Source organism: Schistocerca americana, chromosome 4 (genome assembly GCF_021461395.2).
Source record: "Schistocerca americana isolate TAMUIC-IGC-003095 chromosome 4, iqSchAmer2.1, whole genome shotgun sequence".
Lineage (NCBI taxonomy): Eukaryota > Metazoa > Arthropoda > Insecta > Orthoptera > Acrididae > Schistocerca > Schistocerca americana.
The window spans coordinates 286,917,083-286,936,280 of NC_060122.1; the positions used below are offsets into that span (position 1 = coordinate 286,917,083).

Consider the following 19,198-nt stretch of genomic DNA (forward strand, 5'->3'; position numbering starts at 1 on the left):
AGGAGTAACAGCTCGATTACTGAGAAACAAATAAATGTCATTGTAGGTTTCGTGGAACAAACAAGAGTAGCAGCATCAGTCTCTCTGTAGCGTATCAGGTATTTGCTTGGTAACATACTGAATCATCACACCGGTTATCAGTGTCATTCAAAAGGTCGCTGGATTGCGCATTTAAAACAAGGAAAATTTGAAAACAACGAATCATCATAAGTACTTTTCTCAACAACTACAATGACTAGTTACGCTCTTCAATCGAATACCCATTCTATCCTGCGTAATCCAGAGGCTTTTCAGAATGAACTTTCCCAGTAAAGTTATTTTGCAGTTGCTCTGAGTGAGACATGGTTAAAACCCAAAGGCAACACCCACTTCCGAAGTTACGCGCTAACACACCAGGATCGAGAAGTCGGCAAAGGTGCTGTAACTTTTTAATGAGCTCTCCGATTCCTTTCCAGTGACATCATATAAATATCCCTTCGACGGACATTTAGGCAACAGCCGTTAAGGTAGCGACTCCAACTACAGAATTCTGCATCGCTTCGATGTGCAAGCCTCCTCGCTGTAGAGTCCATTGCAGTACTTGGGACAACATATTTAAGCAGCCTCCATCACCATATATAATCTGCGGAGACTTTAACTCTTACAATCAAGCTTGAGGCTAAATCGTTGCGAATGCGAATTGAATGACTTTGTTGCAGCCCATCGACAACAACAGCCTAATTATTCTAAATGATATATCACCTACAAGAACTCAACACCATATCGAAACATATCAGCTGTTGACATTACGCTTTGTCCTGATGCCTCCAGTTTTTTCCGACAGATGATGCATCGAAACGAACTCACTAGTTCGTGACCACTTCCCACTTGAGGTAATGATCACGACTCATACAAACTGCACTCGAATACTTATTCCTTCTACTTCCTGGAACAGTGAACAAGCTGCTGGCCACAAAACGCATCGATACTACTGATTTTCAATACATTCACACAGACTTGAATCTTGTACAGTTTGTATCCACATGTGCATTAAATGGATAATTCCCTGCAAGTAATTGACTGAGATGCACTTCGTCTGCCACAACATAATGCGAACTAAGTGTTCAGCGGTTCTTTTCGTTGAGAAACGTTGTTAACAGTAATCGGGAAAGTCAGATACGTCGTATCTGGGTTCCACCCTGGCTTGAAGTGCCTTCAGATGTGAGGTTGCTAAATAATTTGATAATTACAGTATATTAAATTGCACTTGAGTGCGGTATTTGCATATTAAATAGAAGTATTAGGAGCTCTAATTACAAAAATGTAAGGAGATTAGGCATAAGCATTTATTTTTGGGAACAAAAGTGTTTTGGATCAAGGTTATGCAGTGGACTATGATGAGAGAGCTGAGTACATTTTATTTACTGAATGGGCCGTTGTCGGAGAAGCCGGGAGGGCACTGGGATCGGCTGGCCATCTCTCCCGGCCGCGCTCATGGAGTTGATGTGGTAGACCTCTCTCCTTGCGCGTGGTCAAACACCCGATTAGCGAACTTATATTCTTCTTCTGTCCAGTCAAATTATTAGCTGATCCATCATTGAAGAGGACGTGGGACTGCGGCTGGTCATAAACGTGTATAAAGGAGGAATATTAACAGCTGTACTTTTTACAAAGTATATTAAGTATGCGACCAGTTTCGGCACTATATTAGTGTCATCAGCAGCCCCTATGCAAACTGAACAGCTGTTGTTAGATGGCTGGTGCGCACACATAGTGTACGAGCCGTTCTAGGCGCTTCAGTCTGGAACCGCGCGACCGCTACGGTCGCAGGTTCGAATCCTGCCTCGGCATGGATGTGTGTGATGTCCTTAGGTTAATTAGGTTTAAGTAGTTCTAAGTTCTAGGCGACTTATGACTTCAGATGTTGAGTCAAATAGGGCTCAGACCGGCACATAGTGTAAATAGAGACCAGTGAATATCATGGTACCTGTCCTAACGGGCCGACGATGGCGTACGGACCTGAAGATGACACTAATGTAGTGTCGAAATTGGTCACGTAATTAATATGTTTTATGAAAGTAAGGCTTTTGGTATTCCATATTTCTACAAAAAAATCAAGTTATTGTTCAATATTCTAGTGAAATATTTCGTACTGCTCACAAATCTCACGATAGGTGATGAAGACCACACGCAGGCTTTATTGTAGCTGGTATTCCTTCGCTGGGCAAGCTAAATATCGCCATTTAAGAATGGATTTCCTGTGTCCTGTCGACTCTTCCATTTTTACCTTCTTCGCTGCACCCGCTAACGTCTGATTCAGCCCACCTTGATGATGTGTGTCTAGATCGCCGATAGTCCCCACACTTGTAACAGCAGAGGACCATTAGTAGCAAGCGTTACATCGCTTGGCAAACAGCATATACCTCTTCTTATCTTCAGTTTGACAACGTGTCTTAGTCGGAAACTACTCCCATACTCCTCACAGTAGATGGATCGCTCGCAGGGTGCCAAGAACTTTTACTTCATGATGTGCAGTATTGGCTGGAGCGTATCTGGGCATCCGGCGTTTGACCGTACATGGTCGGCCCCTGAAAAGTGCCGTGCGGCCGGACGCTATTCTCAGGTGGCTATTACGACTTTGGACGTGACGTCTGACCATGGCCACCATTATATTACAAAAAACAAGTTGTTGTTGTTGTTGTGGTCTTCAGTCCTGAGACTGGTTTGATGCAGCTCTCCATGCTACTCTATCCTGTGCAAGCTTCTTCACCTCCGAGTAACTACTGCATCCTAATCCTTCTGAATCTGCTTAGTGTATTCATCTCTTGGTCTCCCTCTACGATTTTTACCATCCAGCTTCCCTCCAATACTAAATTGGTGATGCTTGATGCTTCAGAACGTGTCCTACCAACCGATCCCATCTTCTAGCAAAACTCCTTTACTACTTTAAGTGTGTCATTTCCTAATCTAATTCCCTCAGCATCACCCGACTTAATTCGACTACATCCCATTATCCTCGTTTTGCTTTTGTCGATGTTCATCTTATATCCTCCTTTCAAGACACTATCCATTCCGTTCAACTGCTCTTCCAATACCTTTGTTGCCTCTGACAGAATTACAATGTCATCGGCGAACCTCACAGTTTTTATTTCTTCTCCATGGATTTTAATACCTACTCAGAATTTTTCTTTCGTTTCCTTCACTGCTTGCTCGATATACAAATTGAATAACATCGGGGATAGGCTACAACCCTGTCTCACCCCCTTCCCAACCACTGCTTCCCTTTCATGCCACTCGACTTTTATAACTGCCATCTGGTTTCTGTACAAATTGTAAATAGCTTTTCGCTCCCTGTATTTTACCCCGGCCACCTTCAGAATTTGAAAGAGAGTATTCCAGTCAATATTGCCAAAAGCTCCCTCTAAGTCTACAAATGCTAGAAACGGAGGTTTGCTTTTCCTTAATCTTTCTTCTAAGATAAGTCGTAAGGTCAGTATTGCCTCACGTGTTACAATATTTCTACGGAATTCAAACTGATCTTCCCCTAGGTTCACTTCTACCAGTTTTTCCATTCGTCTGTAAAGAATTCGTGTTAGTATTTTGCAGCTGTGACTTATTAAACTGATAGTTCAGTAATTTTCACATCTGTCAACACCTGCTTTCTTTGGGATTGGAATTATTATATTCTTCTTGAAGTCTGAGGGTATTTCGCTTGTCTCATACATTTTGCTCATCAGATGGTAGAGTTTTGTAAAGACTGGCTCTCCCAAGGCTGTCAGTAGTTCTAATGGAATGTTGTCTTCTCCCGCGGCCTATTTTCGACTCAGGTCTTTCAGTGCTCTGTCAAACTCTTCACGCAGTATCATATCTCCCATTTCATCTTCATCTATGTCCTCTTCCATTTCCATAATATTGTCCTCAAGTACATCGCCCTTGTATAGACCCTCTATATACTCCTTCCACCTTTCTGCTTTCCCTTCTTTGCTTAGAACTTGGTTTCCAGCTGAGCTCTTGATATTCATACAAGTGTTTCTCTTTTCTCCAAAGGTCTCTTTAATTTTCCTGTAGGCAGTATCTACCTTACCCCTAGTGAGATAAGCCTCTACATCCTTACATTTGTCCTCTAGCCATCCCTGCTTAGCCATTTTGCACTCCCTGTCGATCTCATTTTTAAGACGTTTGTATTCCTTTTTGTCTGCTTCATTTACTGCATTTTTATATTTTCTCCTTTCATCAATTAAATTCAATATTTCTTCTGTTACCCAAGGATTTCTAATAGCTCTCGTCTTTTTACCTACTTGATCCCCTGCTGCCTTCACTACTTCATCCCTCAGAGCTACCCATTCTTCTTCTACTGTATTTTTCCCCCATTCCTGTCAATTTTTCCCTTATGCTCTCCCTGAAACTCTGTACAACCTCTGGTTCTTTCAGTTTATCCAGGTCCCATCTCCTTACATTCCCACCTTTTTTCAGTTTCTTCAGTTTTATTCTACAGTTCATAACCAATAGATTGTGGTCAGAGTCCACATCTGCCCCTGGAAATGTCTTACAATTTAAAACCTGGTTCGTAAATCTCTGTCTTACCATTATATAATCTATCTGATAGCTTCTAGTATCTCCAGGATTCTTCCATGTATACAACCTTCTTTTATGATTCTTGAACCAAGTGTTAGCTATGATTAAGTTATGCTCTGTGCAAAATTCTACCAGGCGGCTTCCTCTTTCATTTCTTACCCCCAATCGATATTCACCTCCTATGTTTCCTTCTCTCCCTTTTCCTATTCTCGAATTCCAGTCACCCATGACTATTATATTTTCGTCTCACTTCACTACCTGAATTATTTCTTTTATCTCATCATCATGTGCAAATAATGCCATAACAGACTCATGAACTGAATAATTTTTTATATTTTGAAACTGTTATTGGTAGCAAATTTTTTTATTTAGTACATTATTATTATTGTTTTAAATTACGTACTACCTTGGTTATCTCTTTACCCCCTACCCTAGAACTCATTTTTATTTTCTTCTTCCCGCAATATTTCCCCGTTTACTAAATTACTTTCTTTTCGTTCCAATCGTACGAATACTTCAACTATGTAATGCAATACTCGGTTTTGAGGTTGTACAATCTACTAGTCATAAAAGAAGATAGAGGATATGTTAACTTTCTTCGGATTGTAATAATAATAATAATAATAATAATAACTGTGAGCAATAGACACAAAGATGGAAATAGAGTCCAATGTAGATTACAGACCCATATCGGAGAGCGCGAAAGGTAACAGATGTAATGGGAAAAATGACTTAAATCCTATGGACACATATGCAAGACGAATAACGACAGAATAACAAAACAAATCTTTGATTACTAAACGATTACAAATCTATAAAAAAAAATGGCTGAGAGAAGTAATAAGAGGTGTGTGGGAGTCGACATAGACACAATAAGAAAGAGAACATTTTTTAAGGAAGTAACAGGAAAGCGAGGCTGTCAGGAGAGGGAAAATTCAAGAACGGAAGAAAGTGGACACAAGAAGAGAAAGAGAAACATTCTAGAAGATGAAAGAAGTGTGGGTCCAAAGAAGCTGCATTTGCAAACAAAGAAGCAGAAACAAATTCAAGAACGGAAGAAAGTGGACAGAAGAAGAGAAAGAGAAACATTCTAGAAGATGAAAGAAGTGTGGGTCCAAAGAAGCTGCATTTGCAAACAAAGAATCAGAAACAATGTTACTTTTTCGTACCCTCAAAAAGGATTATTTGAAATAAGAGATAAAAATTGCGAAACACAGCTTATAGTAGCTTCTAATGTGCCGGTCGTGAGGAAACAAATGCATACAAAAAAACAAAACAAAAAAAAAAAACAAAAAAAAACTGAAATGTCAAAGAAATTCTAACTTTAGCAATCAGTTCCGAGGAGCAATGTTTACATACCGCAAAACACGTAACTTTGACGATGAGGATTTGGTCTGCATTCTATTAGTGAACAAATTTAACAAAGTAAACGGTAATGTAACGCAAAACATGAATTACTTTCTTCCAATAAGGCTTTATGGTGTAAAATTGTTCGGTTTTTAATTTGTTTTTGCGTATTTCCACAGTACTGAATATGAGCTCCGAACACGAACGAACGGATCGAGACCTCTTAGCGCAAAGTGGCTAAGGAGTTGAGTTGTTGACATTCGGACAGGCAATCTGTCACCTACAAAAGCGGCGACCAAGTTCCAAGAGGCGCGAGAGGTCAGCGACCTTCAAGTGTTTAGTGGGTAGACGCTGACGAAGAGACTGGTTCACCAGTCAACAAGATTATCACCTTCATCACAGCAAGGAAGAATAGAGCAACGGTACTGTTGCGATGTAAGACTGTTCACTTCAGAGACTGAGAGTTCTCATCTAGAAGACACACGAGCTCTGCTGTACTGGGCTATCTATTATATGTATGTTACGTATCCCACAGGGCTGGATTAGACCCATTCCTACATCACTTCTTCGCTATGAGATACAGGAGCCACCGTCCCACATACGGATAATTCTTTATTGAACATTAATATTTATACAAAGGAACCCACCACCTTAGATACGGATACTTTGCTCAGCACACGTTACGAGAGCCGAGATTAGAATACTTACAGGAACACGCTCGAAACATAAAAAAAGATAGCATGAATTTGAGTCGCGGTACACGTTGTGAGGGAAGGTTAGCAGCCCTGCAGCCAGGCGAACGCGCGTCTACGAAGCTTTCACTAAGTTAAGCGATTAATATTGAAATAAGAACTAATTTAGTTAATATTACATTTTAGACTAGTGCATTTACTTCTTATCTAATCTATTGAAGGTTTCGCTTTTCTAAATGTAATTACATCGAAAAGGAAGTATTTCGTAAAGGCCGGCAGTAGCGAGTTTGTTTACATACTTAGGCGCAGATTTCGTACGAGCGTAGATATTTGTTTTTGACTAGACTTAGCGCGCTTCAAAATTAAATTAATTCATGTCTCTCATCTGGAATTTGTGTAGCTAATTAAAAGTTTCTGAAGCAAGTTTATAAGTTTGTTTACATTAGTGTTTAGTTACGTATTAGTACAGGTTACGAAACTATTGTGTTGTTGAAGTTATTTTCTGCTTTTGTGTTACATTTTACTATCAAACCATGTGTGACAAGTGTGGTGGTTGCCGTAGAAGTTTGAAATTTCATTACCATCTTCTTTAAGCCATTTAATGACGTCGGACCTCTCTTCAGACATTTCCGTCGGCGATATTGTCTCAATGCAGCACTGTAATTTTGGCAGTCACATAAAACAGGTTCCCTAACAGCGCACAGTGACTACTCGACAGTCACACTGTTCACTCACGTTATGGTTTGTCAAATGGCGGCGAGGAGGCGGCTATGGGCGAGAGGTTCTAGGCGCTTCAGTCCGGAACCGCGCTGCTGATACGGTCGCAGGTTCGAACCCTGCCTCGGGCTTGGATGAGTGGGATGTTCTTAGGTTATTTAGGTTTAAGTAGTTCTAAGTCTAGGGGACTGATGACCTCAGATGTTAAATCCCGTAGTGGTTAGAGCCATTTGAACCATTTGAAATGACAGCGTGGATGTCATACCGTCATACAAATACTGTACAGCCCCAGATTTGCACCTGGTGGCGACAATTGGAACTAATTCAAGTGTAAATCGATTCCTTATTGACGCTTTAGTACATGTGCCATGTTTCGCTGCGCTATGATAATTACAGTCCACACGGGACCTCCGTTAGTACCTGCACTTTAATTATAACCGACTGGTATATTATTTTTCTCGTTTAGTCTCCTGGAAGCGGTTTAAACCTGCAACAAGACAGTGGAGCGTTCGATTTTTCTCTGGGTGGGAAAGATTTGACGAATATTCCACGGAGACGAATATGCTTGCGTGTCCTCAGAAGTCACAGACGTCACAGGCGTCAGTCTTACGAGCGCATCTAGGAAGACGCGCGTACCTTGGACCCAGCTCTGACCAGTCTGCGCGAGTTGAGGACTGTCGTTGAATGGCCAAGGATCAGGATGGATTACCACTGCTTTCGGTGTGTCGTATCACCATCAGAGCATCATGTTACTAAGCGAGTGAGTGGTTCCAAATATGTGCACAACATATAAAAGATTACTCGGCCGCACCATACATCAATTTAATATCGTCTAACACCGCCTCTGACATCGACAATGGCCTCAGCTCGAAATAGCAAGGCAAGGCAAGGCAAGCTATGTAGGCCAAACTGGTAGGTCCTTTAAAGTACTTCACAAAGAACATAGCGATGCTTTCCGGCTTAATAATTTCGATAAGTCAGCTGTAGCCACGCATATTTGGGAAACGGGACACCCCATGTTGGGAATAGATCAGGATCTCCTTATTTTACATAGACAGGACAAAGACAAAAAGCTGGATCTACTAGAACAGCTGGAAATTACGATACATAGCGTGGATAATCAGAACACACTGAATGAACAGCTAACAGGTGATACAAATAACTTTTTCAAACATTTCACTGGTTTCTTTTAGTAACTACATTTTTAGCAATTGGCAGGATACCATCATTTCATGAGGTCCTTGGAACATGTATACGTTATCTGTTTGTATAGACATCTCTGTGACTTCCTTGTTTACTTACGCGTGAGCTCACTCGCGCTTCAGTGTCGTGTTTGGCTACGTGGTGTGTGGTATCAACAAAGACGCACGGGCGGTTTACGACGATAGAGGAGAGAGCCATGTGGTTAGATGTTGAACACCACAGGCGACACCATTTTAGAGTTTTTTTATATTTTGACGACTATGTGGAGATGCACCTTGGAAGACACGACTGCAACAAGGGAAGTAACCAGGATGTTTTAATTTTATTATCAATTTTATTGTGCCTGGTGCATGTTCCACTGTAGCGAGTTTTAACAGGGTCTTTTACTTTTTATTATTCTGATGATGGAAGCTTGACTTCCGAAACGCGTCAATCTTAGTGTTTTACGCTATAAAGAAGTGGTTGAGCCGATATATTTTTTAACATTGCCTCCAATGAGGTAACGCCGAGTTTTGTGAGGGGAACGAGAGAAGAGGAAAGTGCTCCGTGCACATGCTCATCACGAGTAGTGAAATGTTTCCCGCAAAGACATTACACCTCTCATTGTTAGTGTGGTGAGTGGGTCAGTGTTGGTAGTTGACGCCGTAGCGTCGGCGCCAGCGTTGACTCTTCCAAGCAGCCGCGCGGACGCTGCAGCTGCGTGCAGTACCTGCGTGATGCGCCACTCGTAGGGCGTGGTGGCGGTGGCCAGCAGGCAGGCGACGACGACGAGCAGCGTGACTCTGCGGGCGCGCGCCTCCGTGCACAGCACCTTGCCGCGCAGCGGGTGGCACACCGCGATGTAACGCTCCACCGTGAATGACACCGTCAGCCAGATGGACGAGCTGCCTGCAACACGCACCCAGCACCACACCGTCACTCACATCTATCTCTCACCTCCTACATGCATCAGTGCCGGCCGGTGCGGCCGTGCGGTTCTAGGCGCTTCAGTCTGGAACCACGTGACCGCTACGGTCGCAGATTCGAATCCTGCCTAGGGCATGGATGTGTGAGATGTCCTTAGGTTAGTTAGGTTTAAGTAGTTCTAAGTTCTAGGGGACTGATGGTCTCAGATGTTGAGTCCCATAGTGCTCAGAGCCATTTAAACCATTTTGAACATGCATCAGCTGCCTATCAACCACAGTCATGAACTATCTCACCTCCTACATGCATCAGCTGTCCATTAATCACAGTCATATACTATCAGACGCAAAATATACGGACACCTACTAGTGGACATAAATGTGGAGCGTGCTCACCCTTCGCCTTTATGACGGCTTCAATTCTGCTGGGGACACTTCCAATAAGTTGTCTGAATGTCTCTTGAGGAACGGAAGGTTCCAAATGATTGGAAAACAGCACAGGTAGTCCCAGTTTTCAAGAAGGGTTGTCGAGCAGATGCGCAAAACTATAGCCCTATATCTCTGACGTCGATCTGTTGTAGAATTTTAGAACATGTTTTTTGCTCGCGTATCATGTCATTCCTGGAAACCCAGAATCTACTCTGTAGCAATCAACACGGATTCCGGAAACAGCGATCGTGTGAGACCCAACTCGCTTTATTTGTTCATGAAACCCAGAAAATAGTAGATACAGTCTCCCAGGTAGATGCCATTTTCCTTGACTTCCGGAAGGCGTTCGATACAGTTCCGCACTGTCGCCTGATAAACAAAGTAAGAGCCTCCGGAACATCAGACCAGCTGTGTGGCTGGATTGAAGAGTTTTTAGCAAACAGAACACAGCATGTTGTTACCAATGGAGAGACGTCTAGAGACATTAAAGTAACCTCTGGCGTACCACAAGGGAGTGTTACGGGACCATTGCTTTTCACAATATATATATAAATGACCTAGTAGATAGCGTCGGGAGTTCCATGCGGCTTTTCGCGGATGATGCTGTAGTATACAGAGAAGTTGTAGAACTAGAAAATTGCAGCGAAATGCAGGAAGATCTGCAGCGGATAAGCACTTGGTGTAGGTAGTGGCAACTGACCCGTAACATAGACAAATGTAATGTATTGCGAATACATAGGAAGGAGGATCCTTTATTATATGATTATATGATAGCGGAACAAACACTGGTAGCAGTTACTTCTGTAAAATATCTGGGAGTATGCGTACGGAACGATTTGAAGTGGAATGATCATATAAAATTAATTGTTGGTAAGGCGGATGCCAGGTTGAGATTCATTGGGAAAGTGCTTAGAAAATGTAACCCATCAACAAAGGAGGTGGCTTACAAAACACTCGTCCGACCTATACTTGAGTATTGCTCATCAGTGTGGGATCCGTACCAGGTCGGGTTGACAGAGGAGGTAGAGAAGATCCAAAGAAGAGCGGCGCGTTTCGTCACAGGGTTATTTGGTAAGCGTGATAGCGTTACGGAGATGTTTAGCAAACTCAAGTGGCAGACTCTTCAAGAGAGGCGCTCTGCATCGCGGTGTAGCTTGCTGTCCAGGTTTCGAGAGGGTTCGTTTCTGGATGAGGTATCGAATATATTGCTTCCCCCTACTTATACCTCCCGAGGAGATCACGAATGTAAAATTAGAGAGATTCGAGCGGGCACGGAGGCTTTCCGGCAGTCGTTCTTCCCCCGAACCATACGCGAGTGGAACAGGAAAGGGAGGTAATGACAGTGGCACGTAAAGTGCCCTCCGCCACACACCGTTGGGTGGCTTGCGGAGTATAAATGTAGATGTAGATACCAGTCGATTCTTCCTCAAGAGCCTAAAGCAGAGTAGGAAGTGATGTTAGATACTGGCTCTGGAGCGATATCGACGTTCTAACCGATTCCAAAAGTTGTCTGTTGGATTCAGCTAGGGACTTTGGACAAGCTATTCAATTACAGGAATGAATATTGTCCACAAACAGTTCCCTCACGGATGCTGCTTTATAATAGAATATATTGTCATGCTGATAGAAACAACCATCATTTTCGAACTGGTCCTCTAATGTATGCAGCACACAATGCTGTAAACTGCGTTCATACCCTCCTGTAGTTAGCGTTTCCTTCAGCGCAATACAGTACAGTAACACCAATCCATCCATACTTCCTTACTGTCACTATACACGGTGGCGTCGCTCTTTACGCCATATCGAGCGTTACTTAACATTGACTACAGAACTGTGTGGCTTTTGAGGAGCTGCTCGGCCATTTTACCACATTCTTTTCAACTCGGTATGCACAGGCATTCTCCTAACTGGACTGATGGTAGCATTTCAGAATTTTTGATTCCTTCCGCTGATTTCATGCAATTTTTTACTGCCCCCGTCTGCAATGCTCGATGGTCCGTGTCCGTCATAACATGAGGAGTGCTTTGTCTTGGTTTACATGTGGTTCTTCCTTCCTCCTTTTCACGTTGAAATTGCATCACCAAAAGATGACTTGGACAGTTTCAGAACAGTTAATATGCCCCTGATGGATTTGTTAATGAGGTGCTATCAATGACTACTCCACGTTAGAAGTCACTGAACTCTCCTGACAGATCCATCCTGCTGTTACTGCTACTCTACTGACAGCCGGCCACGGTGGCCGAGCGGTTCTAGGCGCTTCAGTCTGGAACCGCGCGATCGCAAAGGTCGCAGGTTCGAATCCTGCCTTGAACATGGATGTGTCTGATGTCCTTAGGTTAGTTAGGTTTAAGTAGTTCTAAGTTCTAGGGGACTGATGACCTCAGATGTTAAGTCCCATAGTGCTCAGAGCCATTTGCTCTACTGACAATAATATGCTCCCCACCTCCTTTTATACTGACAGGTCCTCTTCCCTTGACATCTATTTGTCAATTTCGCGTTACATCGGGGTTTCGGGACACTTTTGAACACATAATGTATTTAGAATCTACAGACCGTTAGTCTGAGACTGTGATGCTGGTAACTAATCCATAAAAATTGCTCTTTAAAGCAATTTTTGAATTAAAAGCCCGCAACACAGGATTTAAAGTTTGTTATTCGTCTGGCGACTTGACCCAGCTTCGCATGTTTCTACGGCCGGACGAAATGTTTATAATATGTAGTGATATAAACAAGCCTTCCTCGTGACTCACTCTGTAAGTGAAAGTCATCAAAATCCCTACAGTAGTTCCTCATATTATCCATAACATACATACAGAAAAACGCATCTGTGAACTTTAACTTATAAAAGGTATAAATACACGAAATTTTTTTCATATAATTTTTACCTTATTGATGGATGAGATTAAAAAGCTGAAAAGAATTGAAGGCACTGAGGTATTCAACACAAGTAACTAAAACCACTACGAATAACTTCGTGGAAAAAGAGCAAATAATTGAGATTCACGTCCGTTCAAAAATCAGTATTTCAATTTTAAAAATAAAATATTGTAACTGTTTGCAAATATACGAGTACACCTCGTATGTGATCAAAAGTTTCCGGGCACCCCCAAAAACATACGTTTTTCATATTAGGTGTATTGTACTGCCACCTACTGCCAGGTGCTCCATATCAGCGACCCCTGTAGTCATTAGACATCGTGAGAGAGCAGAATGGGGCGCTCTGCGGAACTCACGGACTTCGAACGTGGTCAAGTGACTGGGTGTCACTTATGTCATACGTCTGTACACGACATTTCCACACTCCTAAACATTCCTAGGTCCACTGTTTCCGATGCAATAGTGAAGTGGAAACGTGGAGGGACACGTGCAGCACAAAAACGTCCAGGCCGACCTCCTCTGTTCACTGACAGAGACCGCCGACAGTTGAAGAGGGTCGTAATGTGTAGTTGGCAGACATCTATCCAGACTATCTCACAGGAATTCCAAACTGCATCAGTATCCACTGCAAGTGCTATGACAGTTAGGCGGAAGGTGAGAAAACTTGGATTCCATGGTCGAGCGGCTGCTCGTAAGCCACACATCACGTCGGTAAATGCCAAACGACGCCTCGCTTGGTGTAAGGAGCGTAAACATTGGACGATTGAACAGTGGAAAAACGTTGTGTGGAGTGGTGTATCACGGTACACAATTTGGCGATCCCATGGCAGGGTGTGGGTGTGGTGAATGCCCGGTGAAAGTCATCTGCCAGCGAGGGAGGGGGCTTGCACCCGTTGTTGTTTTGCGTGGCACTATCACAGCACAGGCCTACATTGATGTTTTAAGCACCTTTTTGCTTTCCACTGTTGAAGAGCAATTCGGGGACGGTGACTGCATCTTTCAACACGACGAGCACCTGTTCATAATGCACGACCTGTGGTGGAGTGGTTACACGACAATAACATCCATGTAATGGCCTGCACAAAGTCATAACCTGAATCCTACAGAACATCTTTGGGCGTTTTGGAACCCCGATTACGTGCCAGGCCTCACCGACCGACATCGATATCTCTCCTCAGTGCAGCACTCCGTGAAGCATGGGCTGCCATTCCCCAATAAATCTTCCAGCATCTGATTGAACGTATACCTGCGAGAGTTGAAGCTGTCATCAAGGTTAGGGGTGGACCAACACCATATTGAATTCCAGCATTACTGCTGGAGAGCGCCACTTACTTGTAAGTCATTTTCAGCCAGATGTCTATGTACTTTTGATCACACAGCGTATTTGTTAGCCAAATACCAGATAACAAAAAAGCAAATTTTAATTACATTTAATTCAAATACAATACTTTCCCACAACATCTCATTGACAAATAAAGTTGTCTGAAAATGGTTTTCGTCTGTTTCAACGGCTCAGACGTCCACGTCTGGAGAGAGGAAGTGAAAAGAAGTATCAGTCCTGGCTTCGATGAAAACAAATGGATAAAATCGCCTCTCTGCAAAATCGAACACACTTAAAACCACCACACTTCTTACAAGTGCTAGCGATTTTGCTAAATGAAGTGCCACATGTTCTACTGTAAATTCGACCCGAGGGAATATAGCGTCTGAGACGTAAACTCAATTCGTATCAGCTGTCGTCTAAAAACTGAACCGAATAAACCCGTACAAAAATTACGTACGCGCCCTTGACAATTATAAGAGTACCTGCTCTACAGTATTAAAACGAATACTTGTTTGTTTTAACCTTTCTGTGGTGCGAGCGCCTAGGCCGCAGTCCAGATATCCCAGAACTCCGCTACGAGCATACGTCTCGCCAGGCCTAAAGTCCCATAACAACAGGCCGCCTCTGAAGCTGTAAGTTTTTTTTTTTTTTGGGTCATCATTATCGGGAAAAATTGGGTCCTGAATTACTGGCAGGCGTGAATAGGGAATGAAAACAAACACGGTTTCGAGTGCGCTACGAACGATCCCACATCATAGCAAGCTGCCTGAAGCACAGTCAAATAATGCAAGCGGCTAGTGTTGTAGTGGAGAGAGTAAAGATTTCGCAAACCGGGGGTGTTGCAGTGGCTATCGGTGTCGTGTGACTGGCTGAATGCGTGCCGTGTTTCGCGCATGGGCCTCACCCCACTATTTCCGACGTAACTGTCAATCCTAAAATAATTTTCAACAGAGTACGGATAGAGTACACCAGCCTTAAGGCCGGGATTCGAAACCGGACTTTTATGACACGATTTTCCACTGCTTGCCTAAAAACTAGAGTTTGTGGTATGTCGCAGTGAAGTTATATCGATATGCCATTTGTATTGCAACCGCCTGTTTGCTTCTTTAGCTGCTGTCGTGATGGAATTTACTCATGCATTACAGCTGGTTCTGCTACGACCATCTGTTTAATTAATTACTGTCACTGAGTTGTTTCTCCACAGACTGATCCCATGGCAGATTTCAATCAAATCGCAACCCCATCTGTCATCGCCTCAAAATAGTTCATGTGTCACAGTGATTAAGACATTGTAACCGTGTTTCACAGAAACAAAGTTTGAGATCCCCATCGAGACAGCCCTATTCACCGTGTCCTCACTTTTTTCCTTCTATTCTTCCTTCATCCCATTCTTCTCAGTTACAAGGTCTGTCTGAATCAGTTCTTGTCTGATCTGACTCATATTTACTAATCGACGTCACAACCAAAGTAGATTATGCTGCGTGGTACGTGTTCTAGCTTGATCTAACTGATACCAAAAAGACTTAGAACAGAACTGTAAAGTGAAATTAAGAGAAAATGTGCATACTTTCATTGCGAGATTTCGGTTTTATCATCATACTTCTAGCTCTTTCAGCATGTAGGAAAGTCAAAACAACTTTCGTTGAAATTAAAAGCAAGGTTGGTAACGTTAATAGTGCAACGGGAATTCCACTGTTACATGCAGAGCAGAGTGCAGATAGGTGAAAAGAGGTCACTGAATGGCGCTATGAGGGGGAAGATTTGTGTGATGTGATAGAAGAAGAAAGAGGAGTCGATTTAGAAGAGTTAGGGGATCCAGTACTAGAATCAGAATTTAAAAGAGATTTTGGAGGACTTAAGATCAAATAAGGCAGAAGGAATAGATAACACTGCATCAGAATATCTAAAATCACTGGGGCAAAGTGGCAACAAAACGGCTATTCACGTTGGTGTGCAGAATGCATGAGTCTGGCGACATACCATCTGAATTTTGCAAAAATATCATCTACACAATTCCGAAGACTGCAAGAGCTGACAAGTACGAGAATTATCGCACAATCAACTTAACAGCTTATGCATCCAAGTTGCTGACAAGAATAATATACAGAAGAAGGGAAAGGAAAATTGAGGCTGTGCTAGTTGACGATCAGTTTGGCTTTAGAGGAGGTAAAGGTACGAGAGAGACTATTCTGAGTTTGCGGTTGATAATGGAAGCAAGCCTAAAGAAAAATCAAGACACATTCATAGGATTTGTCGACCTGGAGAAAACGTACGACAATGTGAAGTGGTGCCAGATGTTCGAAATTCTAAGAAAAGTAGGGGTAAGCTCTAGGGAAAACGGGTAATATACAATAAGTACAAGAGACAAGAGGGAATAATAAGAGTGGACAACCAAGAATGAAGTGCTCGGATTAAAAAGGGTGTAAGACAGGAATATAGTCTTTCGTACCTACTGTTCAGTCTGTGGACCGAAGAAGCAAATACTGGAAATAAAAGAAAGCTTCAGGAGTGGAATTAAAATTCAAAGTGAAAGGGTATCAATGGTACGATTCACTGATGACATTGTCACCCTGAGTGAAACCGAAGAAAAATCACGCGAACTGCTAAATGGAATGAACAGCCGAATGATTACATTACATGGACTAAGAGTAAATCGTAGAAAGACAAAAGTAATGAGAAGTGTCAGATAGCCGGCCACAGTGACCTAGCGGTTCTAGGCGCTACAGTCTGGAACCGCGTGACCGCTACGGTCGCAGGTTCGAATCCTGCCTCGGGCATGGATGTGTGTGATATCCTTAGGTTAGTTAGGTTTAAGTAGTTCTAAGTTCTAGGGGACTGATGACCACAGCAGTTAAGTCCCATAGTGCTCAGAGCCATTTGAACCATTTTGAAGTGTCAGATATGAGAACAGCGAGAAACTTAACGTCAGGATTGATGGACACAAAGTAGATGTAGTTACGAATTCTGCTACATGGCCAGCAAAATATTCAATGACGGAAGGAGCAAGGACATCAATAGCAGACTAACGCTGGCACAAAGGGAATTCCTGGTCAAGAGAAGTCTACTAGTATCAAACATAGGCCTTAATTTGATGAAGAAATTTATGAGAATGTACGTTTAGAGCACAGCATTGTACGATAGTGAAACATGGACTGTGGGAAAACTGGAACAGAAGGAAGTCGAAGCATTTGAGATGTTGTGTTACAGACGAATGTTGATAATTAGGTGGACTGATAAGATAAGGAATGAGGAGTTTTTGTGCAGAATCGGAGAGGAAAGGAATATGTGGAAAACGCTGACAGGGAGGAGGGACAGGATGACAGGACACGTGTTAAGACATCAGGGAACGCCTTCCATGGTACTAGAGGGAGCTGTAGAGGGCAAAAAATGTAGAGGAAGACAGATTTTGGAATACATCCAGCAACTAATTATGGACGTAGGATTTAAGTGCTACTCAGAGATGAGGAGGTTGCAACAGGAGAGGAATTCGTGGCGGGTCACATCAAATCAGTCAGAAGAATGATGAAAAAGGAATGCGGATCCATCTCAAACTAGCTTCTGATCAACCGCGACGAAGAGAATTGCATGCAATGAATATTTGGAGTAGGATACATCACAGAAGGCTATTCCTGACACGGTTTCAGTGGGCCAACAAACACAGAAACTGGACAGAAGATGACTGAAGGGCTTAGTGTGTATCGAGGAGTCACAGTGATTTTACCTCTTTTCAGACAATGTGAGGAGCCTCGGGCACCGGCGGTCCAGTGAGGCGTTTCACATACAGTCTGTGGTTCTGTGATGTTTTGGGACTGGTTTTCATATCGGCATAGTATTGGACCCACCCATTCGGGTTACCATGAACATGAAGCAGTATGTTTACTTCAGAACTCTCGATGACCGTTTGGCTTCCTTTCTTGTACATCTTTAGGATGAGTGTGCAGTGGACAATATGAAAACAGACATGCTGACAGGGCTGCACGCACACGTTCGTTATCTGACGAACACTCAGGTACCCTAACGCGCCTCGACTGGCCTGCTAAATCGCCCGATTTTAATCCAATAGAAAAGTCTGGGACTATTGGAGACACTGGATGAAATATTGAAGTCAGCAGTCCAGCGATATGGTAGGTCTTGGGGATGTAATCCCCAATTAGTGGCTCTTGCTGGAAATGGCATACCTGAAGAAACTTACGGACTCTCTTCCCCTCTTATTTGGGACCATTATGAAAGCTAGAGGCGGCGCTACATGCTATTAGTGCCAGATGTCTCCTGGGGGGTTACTAGTGCTTTACTCGGTGCAATTGTGTGCTTTCTTTTCATTCTGGAATTAATACAACTTGATGTTTTTTACGGACTGTTGTATCTGCTGAAACGAAGAAAGAAGGGATCGTTCGAACAGGGTGCAGGATGTTGCGGCTCGGGAGCCGGTTCCCTGCGAGGTCAGCTCAAACTAGCGTGACAGAAAACGGACAGACAGACAGACAGACAGACACAGGTCGTCGGGGCCTGCAGGAAGCGGGAAGTGAAGCGAACCTGCCGCAACAGCGCTCCGCCATCAGCGCGGTTTCCGCCGTGACAGCTGGCTTCTCGGAAGCCGTGGTGCCAGGGGCGCGATCCCGGGCTATTCTCCTCCCAGCGGAACTGCGCAGCACGAGTGCTGCTGGCGTCGCGCTGTCGCGTGTCATCTGCAGCCTGATCCAGTATTCTGTGGCTTATACCGGAACCAAGGGACAGAGAAGACTTTACGCATTGCAGGCCATTAAAATTACAGCAGCATGAAAATGACTGCTGAAAACGTCAAATCGACATGAACTGTACTACATGCTTGGATATGTAAGTTACACTACTGGCCATTAAAATTGCTACACCACGAAGATGACGTGCTACCCGACGGGATACCCTAGCCACACGGCATTTCCATTTATCCACGTTCCGCCTCAGATACACGCTGTACAAACATTTACTCACCCTTGAACATGAGATTTACCCTAGGCGCATATAGATTAGCTACACAAGTTTCGTCTCACGGGGAGTTGTGGCGTCAGGAAGGGTACACACACACACACACACACACACACACACACACACACACACATTACTACCAAATATTCAGATATTCTTCTATGGAGCAGTAGGTGTTGTCGAGCAGATGA

General features: G+C 43.3%; 1 protein-coding gene across 1 annotated transcript in view; it reads right to left on the minus strand.

Moving 5' to 3' along the window:
* The window catches only part of LOC124613421 (FMRFamide receptor-like), a 47,424-nt gene extending 37,675 nt beyond the window's left edge, over nt 1–9,749 (minus strand). The window contains exons 1-2 of the mRNA XM_047142124.1: nt 9,713–9,749; nt 9,223–9,401 (exon numbers count right to left, since the gene is read on the minus strand). Coding sequence (XP_046998080.1) covers nt 9,223–9,401; nt 9,713–9,749 — 216 coding nt within the window. The remainder of the gene's footprint in view (nt 1–9,222; nt 9,402–9,712) is intronic.
* Between the last annotated feature and the right edge of the window lie 9,449 nt (nt 9,750–19,198).